Source organism: Macrotis lagotis, chromosome 8, assembly GCF_037893015.1.
Source record: "Macrotis lagotis isolate mMagLag1 chromosome 8, bilby.v1.9.chrom.fasta, whole genome shotgun sequence".
NCBI classification, from domain to species: Eukaryota; Metazoa; Chordata; class Mammalia; order Peramelemorphia; family Peramelidae; genus Macrotis; species Macrotis lagotis.
Genome location: NC_133665.1, coordinates 138,311,237 through 138,324,048, shown reverse-complemented (window position 1 = coordinate 138,324,048; position 12,812 = coordinate 138,311,237). Strand labels below are relative to the sequence as shown.

The 12,812-nt window shown below is 36.3% G+C and overlaps 1 protein-coding gene across 4 annotated transcripts in view; it reads right to left on the bottom strand.

The window, feature by feature from the left end:
* C8H3orf20 (chromosome 8 C3orf20 homolog) overlaps nt 1–12,812 on the bottom strand; it is a 138,949-nt gene that overhangs the window by 112,301 nt on the left and 13,836 nt on the right. For all 4 annotated transcript variants that reach the window (XM_074198478.1, XM_074198479.1, XM_074198477.1 and 1 more), the window contains exons 3-4: nt 11,508–11,983; nt 8,711–8,827 (exon numbers count right to left, since the gene is read on the bottom strand). In XM_074198478.1, coding sequence (XP_074054579.1) covers nt 8,711–8,827; nt 11,508–11,931 — 541 coding nt within the window. In that variant the 5' untranslated portion in view covers nt 11,932–11,983. The remainder of the gene's footprint in view (nt 1–8,710; nt 8,828–11,507; nt 11,984–12,812) is intronic.

Here is a 12,812-nt window from a genome sequence, read left to right as displayed (position 1 = left end):
AAACCCAAAGAGTCCAGCCATTGGGATAAAAACTCCCTCTTTGATAAAAACTGCTGGAAGTTAGTATGGAAGAAACTTAGATTAGACCAACACCTAACACCCTTTACCAAGATAAGATCCAAATGGTTACAGGACTTAGACAAAAAAACAATACTGTAAGCAAATTAGAAGATCAAGGAATAGTTTACCTGTCAGATCTATGGAAAGGGGAGCAGTTTATGACTAAGGAAGAGTTGGAGAACATCACCAAAAACCAATTAGATGATTTCGATTACATTAAATTAAAAAACTTTTGCACAGATAAAACCACTGTAACCAAGATCAAAAGAAATGTAGTGAATTGGGAAACAATCTTTACAACTAATGATTCTGATGAAAGGACTCATTTCTAAAATAAACAGAGAACTGAGTCATATTTTTAAAACAAAAAGCCATTCCTCAATTGACAAATGGTCAAAGGATATGCAAAGGCAATTTACAGATGAGGAGATCAAAGCAATCCATAGCCATATGAAAAAATGCTCTAAATCATTAATTATTAGAGAAATGCAAATTAAAGTTTCTCTGAGGTACCACCTCATACCTCTTAGATTTGCCAATATGACCAGAAAGGATAATGATCATTGTTGGAAGGGTTGAGGGAAAACTGGGACATTATTACACTGTTGGTGGAGCTGTGAACTCATCCAACCCTTCTGGAGAGCTATTTGCAACTATGCCCAAAGGTCAACAAAAATGTACATACCCTTTGACCCAGCAATACCACTACTGGGTCTATATCCTGAAGAGATGATGAAAAAGAGTAAAAACATTGCTTGTACAAAAATATTTATAGCAGCCATGTTTGTGGTGGCAAAGAATTGGAAATCAAGTATATGCCCTTCAATTGGGGAATGGCTTAGCAGACTGTGGTATATGTATGTGATGGAACACTATTGTTCTATTAGAAACCAGGAGGGATGGGGATTCAGGGAAGCTTGGAGGGATTTGCATGAACTGATGTTGAGTGAGATGAACAGAACCAGAAAAACATTGTACAACCTCACAACAACATGGAGGTAATGATCAACCTTGATAGACTAGCTCATCCCATCACTGCAACAATCAGGAGCAATTTTGGGCTGTCTGCAAAGGAGAGTGCCATCTGTATCCAGATAAGGAGCTTTGGAGTTTGAACAAGTTCAAGGACTATTCCCTTCAATTTAGAAAAACACAGATATCTTATTGTCTGATCTTGTTACCTCTTAGACTTCTTGTCTCTTCTCTAAGGATATGATTTCTCTCTCATCACACCCAATTTAGATCAAGGTACAACATGGAAACAAAGTAAAGACCGACAGATTGCTTTCCATGGAGGGGTGGGGGGAGGGAAGTAAGATTGTAAAACTCAAATAATATGTTCTATAAAAATTAATTAAAAAAATAAAAGAGATAAGTAATGAAACTATATTTTCCTAAAAGGTACCATAGACAATGAAGCAATTTCAATACTAAATATGTATGCACCAAATGATATAGCATCCAAATTCTTAGAAGGGAAGTTGATTGAATCACAGGAAGACATAGAGAGCAAAGCTCTACTGGTAGGAGACTTCAACCTCCTGCTCTCAGATTTAGAGAAATCTAACCATAAAATAAACAAGAAGGAAGTTAAGGAGGTACATAGAATGTTAGCAAACCTAGGTATGATAGACATATGCAAGAAAATGAATGGGGATAGAAATAAGTACACCTTTTTTCTGAAGTATATGGCACTTAAATAAAATCCAAATAATAAATTGCAAAAAGGTAGAAATAGTGAATACACCTTTCTCAGATCAAAATGCAATAAAAATCATATGCAATATTGGGCCAGGGAGATATAGACCCAGAACTAATTGGAAACTGAAAAACTTCATTTTAAAGATTGAGTGGATCAAACAACAAATTATAGAAAGAATTAATTATTTTATCTTAAATAATGACAATAATGGAACAACACAGCACAACCTATGGGATTCACTCAAAGTGGCTGTCAGGGGAAATATTATATCTTCAAATGCTTACATGAATAAAATGGAGAAAGAGTAAATCAATAAACTAAATATGAAACAAAAAATTAGAGAAAAAACTCAATTAAATACCAAATTGGAAATTCTAAAAAATTAAAGGCAAAATTAATAAAAATGAAAGCAAAAACTATTGAATTGATAAATAAAACCAAGAGTTGGTTTTTATGAAAAAAACAATAAAATTGAGAAACCTCTAGTCAATGATTTAAAAAAAGAAAGAAGAAAACCAAATTACTAGTATCAAAAATGAAAAAGGTGAACTCACCACCAATGAGAAGGAAATTAAAGTAATAATTTGGAATTATTTTGCCCAACTCTATGCCAATAAATTTGACAATCTAAGTGAAATGGATGGATATTTACAAAAATTATAAATTGCCCAGGTTAAATGAAGAAGAGATTAAATACCTAAAGAAACCTATCTTGGAAAAAGAAATTCAACAAGTCATCCTTGAACTCCCTAAGAAAAATTCTCCAGGGCCTGATGGATTCACAAGTGAATTCTACCAAACATTTAAGGAATAATTGATCTCAATTCTATATAAACTCTTTGGAAAATTAGGTGAAGACAGAACTCTGCCTAACTCTTTCTATGACACCAATATTGTGCTGATACCTAAACCAGGAAGAGTTAAAACAGAGAAAGAAAATTATAGATCTATCTCCCTGATGAGTATAGATGCAAAAATCTTAAATAAAATCTCAGTAAAAATATTACAACAAGTTATCACTAGGATAACACATTATGAACAAGTAGGATTTATCCCAGGAATGCAGGGTTGGTTCAATATTAGGAAAACTGTTAGGATAATTAATTATATCAGTAAGAAACCTATCAGAAATTATATGATTATATCAATAGATGCTGAAAAAGCTTTTGACAAAATACAACACCCATTCCTATTAGAAACACGAGAGAGTGTAGGAATAAATGGATTGTTCCTTAGAATAATAAGCAGTATCTATCTGAGATATATATGCATACATACATAATAAATATATAAATATTATATATGTATGTATGTATGTGTATATATATATATATATGTATATATATATATGTACATATATATATATACATATATATATATATATATATATCTAACCAAGCATTATATTCAATAGGGAGAGGGTAGAGCCATTTCTAGTAAGATCAGGGGTGAAACAAGGGTGCCCATTATCACCATTACTATTCAATATTTAATTAGAAATGTTAGTTTCAGAAATAAAAGAAGAAAAAGAAATTGAAGGAATTAGAACTGGGAAAGAAGAGATAAAACTCACTCTTTGCAGATGACATGATGGTATACCTAAAGAATCCCAAGAAATCATCCAAAAAATTACTGGAAACAATTAGCAACTTTAGCAGAGTTGCAGGATATAAAAGAAACCTTCATATATCCTCAACTTTTCTATAGATGACTAGCAAGATATAGTAGGATGAACTAAAAAGAGAAATCCCATTCAAAGTAACCTCAGACAATAGAAAATACCTGGAAGTCTATTTGTCAAGACAGACTCGGAAAACTTTTGAAAACAATTACAAAATACTTCTCCCACAAATAAAATCAGATTTAAATAACTGGGCAAACATCAATTGCTCATGAATAGGTAGAGCTAATATAATAAAAATGACAATTCTACCAAAACTAAACTACCTGTTTAGTGCCCTAGCAATCAAAATTCCAAAAAATTACTTTAATGAGTTAGAAAAAGTTGTAAGTGAATTCATATGGAGAAATAAACTGTCAAGAATTTCCAGGGATTCAATGAAAACAAGTGCAAAAGAAAGTGACTTAGCCCTACCAGATCTAAAAGTATATTATAAAGCATCAGTCATCAAAGCGGTCTGGTATTGGCTAAGAAATAGAACAGTGGACCAGTGGAATAGACTAGGTGAAAAAGCAGGAAAAATTATAGTAATCTGCTGTTTGAAAAACCCAAAGAGTCCAGTTATTGGGATAAAAACTCTCTTTGATAAAAACTGCTGGGAAAATTGCAAACTAGTATAGAAGAAACTTAGATTAGACCAACCCCTCACACCCTATACCAAGATAAGATCAACATGGATACAGATTTAGACATAAACAGCGATATTATAAGCAAACTAGAAGATCAAGTAGTAGTTTACCTGTCAGCTCTATGGAAAGGGAAGCAGTTTATGACTAAGGAAGAGATGGAGAACATCACTAAAAACAAACTAGATGATTTTAAATTAAAAAAATTTTGCACAGACAAAACCATTGTTACCAAGATCAAAAGAAAGGTAAACTGGGAAATCATCTTTACAACTAGTATTTCTGACAAAGGACTCATTTCTAAAATTTTTTAATAAAGAAGCCATTCCCCAATTGACAAATGGTCAAAGGTTATGCAAAGGTAATTTACAGATAAGGAGATCAAAGTGATCCATAGTCATATGAAAAATTGCTCTAAACCATAACTGGTTAGAGAAATGTTAATTAAAGCATCTCTGAGGTACCACTTCACACTTCTCAGAATGGCCAATATGACCAGAAAGGACAATGACCAGTGTTGGAAGGGTTGTGGGAAATGTGGGACACTAATACATTGTTGGTGGAGCTGTGAACTCATCCAACCTTTCTGGAGAGCAATCTGGAACTATGCTCAAAGGGCAACAAAAATGTGCATACCCTTTGATCCAGCAATACCACTACTGGGTCTATACCCTCAAGAGATGATGAAAAGGGGTAAAAACATCACTGGTACAAAAATATTCATAGCAGCCCTGTTTGTGGTGGCAAAGAATTGGAAATCAAGTAAATGTCCTTCAATTGGGGAATGGCTTAGCAAACTGTAGTATATGTATGGGATGGAACACTACTGTTCTATTAGAAACCAGGAGGGATGGGAATTCAGGGAAGCTTGGAGGGATTTGCATGAACTGATGTTGAATGAGATGAGCAGAACCAGGAAAAACATTGTACAACCTCACAACAACATGGAGGTAATGATCAACCTTGATGGACTAGCTCATTCCATCAGTGCAACAATCAGGGACAGTTTGGCACTGTATTTGATGGAGAATACTATCTGTACCCAGAGAAAGAAGTGTGGAGTTTGAACAAAGACCAAAGACTATTACCTTTAATTTAGAAAAAAGTGAACAAACTGATATCTTATTGTCTAATCTTGCTATCTCTTATACTTTGTTTCTTCCTTAAGGACATGATTTCTCTCTCTCATCACATTCAATCTGGATCAATGTATACCATGGAAACAATGTAAAGACTGGAAAATTGCCTTCTGTTGGGGGTGGGGAGAGTAAGATTAGGGGGAAAATTGTAAAACTCAAAATCAATAAAATCTTTTAAAAAAAGGTTTTTTTAACTTATGGAAAATCATTTCAGCAGCTCTTGGAGGATTACTGGATGTAAAAAAGGAACTTCAGAGATAGACTTGAAGCAAGGAAACAAGGAATATTGCCATGAGTGACTGGAAGAATGGTGGTGCCTTTGACAGAAATAAGGAAATGAGTAAGAGGGATGAATTTGAGGGGAAAATAATGGGAAAGAAGGGATTGAGAGGGAAAAACATATTATCTGGCAACTTTCAATTTCACCTAAATTTTCTTTTTCTTTTTTTCTTTACAATTAGTTTCATTTTATTTTTCCCTAGTTACATGTAAAAATGTTTTAACAATCATTTTTTCAAACTTTGTGTTTCAAATTCTCTCCCTTCTTCCCACCCCACTCCCTGTCATTGAGAAAGCAAGTATTTGATATAGGTTAAAAATGTGTAGTCATGTAAAAATATTACCATATTAATCATGTTGTGAAAGTAAACATAGAATCCCCCACACCCCAAAAAAAGGAAACCTCAAGAAAAATAAAGTAAAAAAAAATGTATGCTTCAATATGTATTCAGACACCATCAGCTCTGTTTTTGGGAATGGATATTCTTTACTATAACTCCTTCAGAGTTGCCTTGGGTAATCATCCTTCAGTATTGCTGTTACTTTGTATATAGTACATTTCCTATTTCATTTGCTCATGTAAGTCTTTCCAGCTTTTACTGAAAACATCCTGTTCATAATTTCTTATAGCAGAGTAGTATTCCATTGTAATCATATATCACAATTTGTTCAGTAATTCCCCAAGTGATGGGCATCCTCTCAATTTCCTGTTCCTTGCCACCAAAAAAGAGCTACTATAAATATTGTTATACTTATGGGTCCTTTTCCTTCCTAGTTTCCATCTCTTCTGGAATATAGACCTGGTATAGGTCAAAGGTTAGGTAGGCATGGTTTTGTAGCCCTGTAGGCATAGTTCCAAATTCCTGTTCAGAATGGTTGAATCAGGGGCAGCTAGGTGGTGCAATGGATAGAGTACAGGCCCTGGAGTCAGGAGTACCTGAATTTAAATCCAGCCTAAGACATTTAATATTTACCTAGCTGTGTGGCCTTGGGCAAGACATTTAACCCCATTGCCTTGCTAAAAAGAAAAAAATCAAAAACAACAATTGGAATGGTTGAATCATTTCACAACTCCTCCAAAAGTGCATTAATGTCTCATCCCTACAATCCTTCCCTACATCCCTTCCCAACATCCCTTCTTCTCTATTAGGCAACCCAATAGGTATGAAGTTCTAATCTGCATTTCTCCAATCAATAGTGAGCTAGGACATTTTTTTAAAAAAAATATGGTCATGAACAAATTAATTTTTTATTTCTGCAATTTGTAACCTTCTGAAAATAATTAGCCTTTTTTGTAAGGTCACAGGATCATTGAGAACTGAAATGGATTTTAAGATTCAGCTGGTTCAACTCTTCCATTTCAACAGATGAAGAAACCGAGGCCAAGGCTAATAGGGCAGTAAGCAAGCAAGCAGCAAAGTGCGCTGAAATTCAAATCCAAGTTCTCTGATTCTAAGTCGAATACATTTCCCACTATACTATGCTGGCAAATAGCCACTCGCTTTCTTCCCATTTTTCTGTTGAGCAAACCCCCGATAGAAAATCCTTTTCCATTGTCAAGAATCATGTAGACAGACCTTCATATTCTTAAAACAGAAAATCCTAAACCTAGGATTAAGATGAAGAGTCTTTCAGGTCATTTATGTAATGTAAGTGGAAAAATAAAATGTCAGTAAGAAAAAAAGAAAAAATGCACCAAATCATTATTGATTAGAGAAATGCAAATTAAAACAACCCTGAGGTACCACCTTACATCTATCAGATCAGCAATCTAATAAAAAAGGAAGATGATCAATGTTGGACAAGTTGTAGGAAACATAATGGATTGTTGATTAAGTTGTGACTTGATCCAGTCATTCTGGAGAGCCATTTGGAACTGTGCCTAACTATGCAATAAAGCTATGCATAGCCTTTAATCCAGCTATACCACTACCAGGTTTGCATACCAAAGAGACATTTAAAAAGGGAAAACAACCCATATGTGTTTATAGCAGCTCTTTTTGTAGTGGTAGGGCAGTTAGATGATACAGTGGGTAGAACCCTGACTCTCAAGTCAGGAGGACCTGAGTTTAAATATGACCTCAGAAACTTACTAGCTGTGTGACTTTGGGCAAGTCACTTAACATTGACTGTCTCACATCCAGGGCCATCTCCAGTCGTCCTGATTCCTATCTGGTCACTGATACCCAGATGACTCTGGAGGAGAAAGTGAGACTGATGACTTAGCACAGCTCCTTTCACTCAAATCCATGTGTTTGTCATGACATCACCTCCATGATGTCATGGTCTTCTTCAAAAATGAAGGACAATAGTATTTTATGGTGGCAAAGAATTAGAAATTGAGCAGATGCCCATCAACTGGGGAATGGTTGAACAAATTGTGGTATATGAATGTGATGGATGACTAATGTTTTGTAAGAAATTATGGATGGGTAGACTTCAGAAACACCTGGAAAAACCTGCATGAACTGATGCTGAGTGAAATGAGCTGAACCAGGAGAACACTGTACACAACAGTAATATTGTGTGATGATCAATTGTGATAGACTTAACTCTTCTCAGCCGTACAATGAAAAGCTAATTCTAAAGGATTTGTGATGGAAAATACCATCCACATCCAGTGGAAAACTATGGAATCTGAATGTAGATCAGGGCATACTGTTTTCAATTTTTAAAATTTGTTTTATGCTTAATTTTTTCCCTCTCACATGGTTTTTTCCCCTTTTTGCTCTGATTCTTCTTTCACAGCATGACTAATATGGAAATATATTTAGCATATTTATACATATATAGCCTATAGCAGTTTGCTCACTGTCAAGGTGGGAAAGTCAAAGTAAAGAGAGAGAAAAATGTGGAATTCAAAATCTTACAAAAAATGACTGTTGTAAACTATCTTTACATGAGTAATTAGAAAAAAGAAAATTAAAAAACAAATAAAAATAATTGACCAGTGACAAATTTATGGTTGAGATATGGTCATACCCATTCTATCAGATTTTCCATCTATGTCACTGAGGCTGAGATATGGAAGTTCCATCTCTGACTAAATTTATTTTGGTTTTTGTTTTTTTTCCTCTGACTAAATTTCAATTTGTGACTAAAAAAAAAATTACCCTCCTCTTTGAGACCACCTAGGAGACAGACATAATTTTATCCTTTCTTTAAGAAAAAGGACTCTAGAGATCTGTAGCTTTAAAGTTAAGATTGAATTATCTTGCCAAACCTGCTTTCCCCATTCCCGTTGTGTTCAGCACAGACTCCAAAATCAGTTCCTTGGTCCTGAGATACAGGAGCTGTTTTGCTTCAATAAACTGCTTGGAAACATCTGAGAACCTTGAACCTATGAAGAGATAAAGAAAAATTGTTGGATGTAAAAGTGGTGGCAGTCAGATGGTGAGGGAGGCTGTAATTTGACCAGAATGGACCCCATTAGCCCAACAGAACCTCCCTTGTGCAGTTGTTGGGAGGGCCAAAAGAGACAAGATTTATGTAGAGGCCTTTGTCAAACTTTAAGCTCTCTATAAGGGCAGATGTTCTTGTCCACATTTTAAGGTAAGGATTCTGAGCCTCCAAAATATTGGCAGCTAGTCAGTGTCAGATATTCTGACTGACTCACAAGTTTAATGCCCTTCCCAGGACTTGGAAATCTAGGCGTGTGGAGGGAGAGTGCTCCGTGATTGAAATTGGATGGGTAGATTCCAGACTTGGTTTCAGGATGCCCTGCATCCCAAACTGGTCCAATGATGGTACATTGGGCTTTAGAAGATCCAGCTGGATGCTGAGGAGAGGGAGGAGCAGGTCTCCCTCATGATGGGGCAACTAGACGAGGACATCATGTCTTCAGCTGAATGTTATCCTATGGACCGGCAGAGTGAGGATGCAGGAGAATTTAGGGGATAGTTGGGTGGGTGGGAGGAGAATCCGCCTGTCAAAAGAGGGATCCATGGCATTTCATACCAGGATCCTCTGATCCCAGCAACCTGAGTTCAAATATTATTTTTGCTGCTTAGTACTAATGTGCTTTGGGGTAAGTCACTTATGTCTTTGATCCTTGGCTTCCTTGGCTGTTTTATTTAGCTTATTCATGAAGAATAAGAAATGATTAAGGTTTTTTTTCCCTTGAAACCATCAAGAAAGAGCTCACTGAGTGAAAAATGTAATATCTTGATTATGAGTGGGGGAATGGAATGCAAGGGCAGCGGGAGGCTCAGTGGTAGAGATGGCCTGAGTCAAAAGGACCTGAATTCAAATCCCACCTCAGGCATTTACCTGCTCTGTGACTCTGGGCAGGTCGCTTCATTTTTATCTGCTTCGATTTCCTTGTTTAGTGGGAATAATAAAAGCATTTCCCTCTGAGGGTGGTTGTGAAGATCAAATGAGGTAATGAGATTTTGTCTAAGTGAATCTAAAAGAGACCTGAACTTAGAATTGATTAACTTTGGGTTACAGTTTTCCTATTCCCTAGCCATGTAATAGTAGAAAACTTAGTTAACCAGAGGATCAAATTAATTGTAGAAAAAGTGCTCTGTAAATCTTCAAAGTGCTCAATATATATGGGAACTAAATTTTAATAAAAAATAAGAAAAATTGTTGGGGCAGTTGGGTGGTGCAGTAGATAGCACACCAGCCCTGGAATCAGGAGGACCTGAGTTCAAATCCAGCTTCAGACACTTAATAATCTAGGTAATTATTATCTAGATGTGTGACCTTGGGCAAGTCACTCAACCCCATTGCCTTGAAAAAATAAAAAAAAACCAGAAAAATTGTTTTCCTCTCAATAATATACCAGTGAATTAGGGGAAATAGTCCTGTAAATGAGTAGACAGGTTAAACTAATGTGAGTCTTGGGGAAATGGAGGTTCAAGATTCTGGGAGGGCTTCTGAGAAAAGAACAGCTAGCACTTACATAGAATAATCACCATTTTGTTTCCCTGCCTTATCCCCCCATTACATGGTAGGACTCTGGCTCATTCACCATGTCATATCTTATATTAGACATTCCACAAACATAAAGGGAATGACAAAGAGATAATGAATGTACCCCCCCCCCTCAGTAGAGAGATGGGGGATAACAGGTCATTAGGTTGTATACATTTATCAAAATAGTCATTCTATCAGGTATTTTTATGGTAGTATTTTTCTTTGTTCTAAGGAAGAGCTCTCCAGAATCAAGGGCTGCATAAACAAAATACAACAGAGAGTAGGGGAAGTTGCATCGCTAACCCTGGGGCCTAATTCAACACCTAGCAAATAGTAAGCACATCATAAATATTTGATGGTTAATTGATTGAATAAAACATTTTTTAATGAGGAAGATCAAGGAAGAGGCATCATCAGAGGGGGAAATTGGGGAGGCAGCCACCTAATTACAATTCTTAATTTGGACAATTTCCTGGTGTTTCTGTGCCTATTTATCCCAGAACACACAGGAGATCCCCTCCTCCACTAGCTCTCCCAGGTATAGATCTTGGAAAATTGGAGGCAGAGCTTAAGGTGAAATGAAAAGGAATTGAATCTTCTTCTCCCTCCTGCTAAATCTGTACTATGTTTGTCCACCCCTCAATAAGCTTTTTTTGAGCTTATGGGGAAAGGAAATGTTGGGGAAGGAAAGAAGAAAAAAGAATAAAGGAAGGGAAGGTAGGAAGAGAAAGTTCAGAAGTGGAGATCTTCCCCCTCCCTGTCCCTGTCCCCAAAGAACCACAACTGTGTACTCTCTCAGGATGTAGATGTGGAAAGTGAAATAATTTTCCCAAGGGGTCACAGATAATCTGTCTCAGATAGGACTTAAATCCAGGTGCTCTGTCTCCAGAGTAGAGTGATTGGCTATACAATGAAGATGAGGACCCTAACTTTTCTAATCAAGAGGTAGAATGGTGTAGTGCTTAGAGCAGTGGGATCTTATTTATTCTAAGCCTCATTTTTCAACTACAAAATAAATGAATGAACCAGAAAACTTCATTCTTACCTAGAGGACATGTCTTTCAGGGGACTGAGAGTGGCTCCCCCAAAGTTACACTCACCTATTGAGGCCTCTATTGTCATCTTCAGTTTAAGGCAAAGGAGTTCTGACAGCAAGCGTTTTGATTTCTTCTGGAATTTTTGGAGTATCTGCTGGCTGTTGGGCAAGAGGCGGACAGAGACTGGTTGCCCTGGTGAGTTCTTGGTCAAGGGTTTCTTGAAGGTAGAAGAAAAAGCTATATCCATCATAGAAGAGAGCTGTCCAAAATGGATTTTCAGGTCAGTGATGTTGGATGCTGATGGCTTGGAGCTTTCTATGATAAGGTCCTCCAATGAGAAGTCAAAGAGATTTTGGATGTTCTTGGGTATGATAATGCCCAACCTCCTGCAGGCACTCAGGAGCCTTGAGATCTCCTCTATAAGCTTAGGGGCCATCACCTTGCACTGATGGTACAATTCAGTATTGTTCTTAGGAAAGTTGCTCATGGTGCAGGAAGATGCATCTGCCTAAAAATGCTTTTTGAGTTGGAGGAGGGATCTGGAAGACAAAAGAATTAACGGAGGCAACATGAACACTGGAAAGAACTGTTGAAAGAAGACCTAGGTTCAAATCCTATCTTGGATGTTTCCTGTCTCCATGGTCTTGAACTCATCATCAAATTTCCTTTGCTCTGTTTCCTCATCTGGAAAATTGGAAGATGTGAACCAGATGACCAGTTCTAGGTCTATAAATCCAATGTCTAAAATAATAGTATCCCAACCACCCTGGGAAGGGGGTGCTATTATTATCTTTATTTTACAAATAAGGAAATTAAGGTTCATGGCTTAAGATTCCCAGAGTTGTGTAAGCAGTTTGTGTCAGAGATAGGCTCTGAGGTAACCTCAATAGCCACTTCATGAAGTCACCTCTCAGCTTAATATTAATATTATTAACCTAATCTAATAATGTTTATAATAACCTAATCATCAGAATGATTAGGTTTATATGGAGATTTAAGATTTAGAAAGCACATATTTACAATGGAGAATACCATCTGCATCCAGAGAAAGAATTATGGACTTTGAACAAAGACCAAAGATTATTACCATCAAGTTGGGGGGGGGAAGCATTATATTATTATGTAATTTTACTATCTCATACTTTATTTTTCTCCTTAAGGATATATTTTCTTTGTCATTATATTCAGCTGAGATAAATGTATAACATGGAATCAATGTAGACAATAACAGAATGCCTTCTGTGGGGGGGTAGGGGGAGGGAAGCAAGAATGGGGGAAAATTGTAAAACTCAAAATAAATAAAATATTTCTTCAAAAAAAAGATTTACAGAGCACAGTGTATGCTATCTCATTTGATCTCACCTCAAA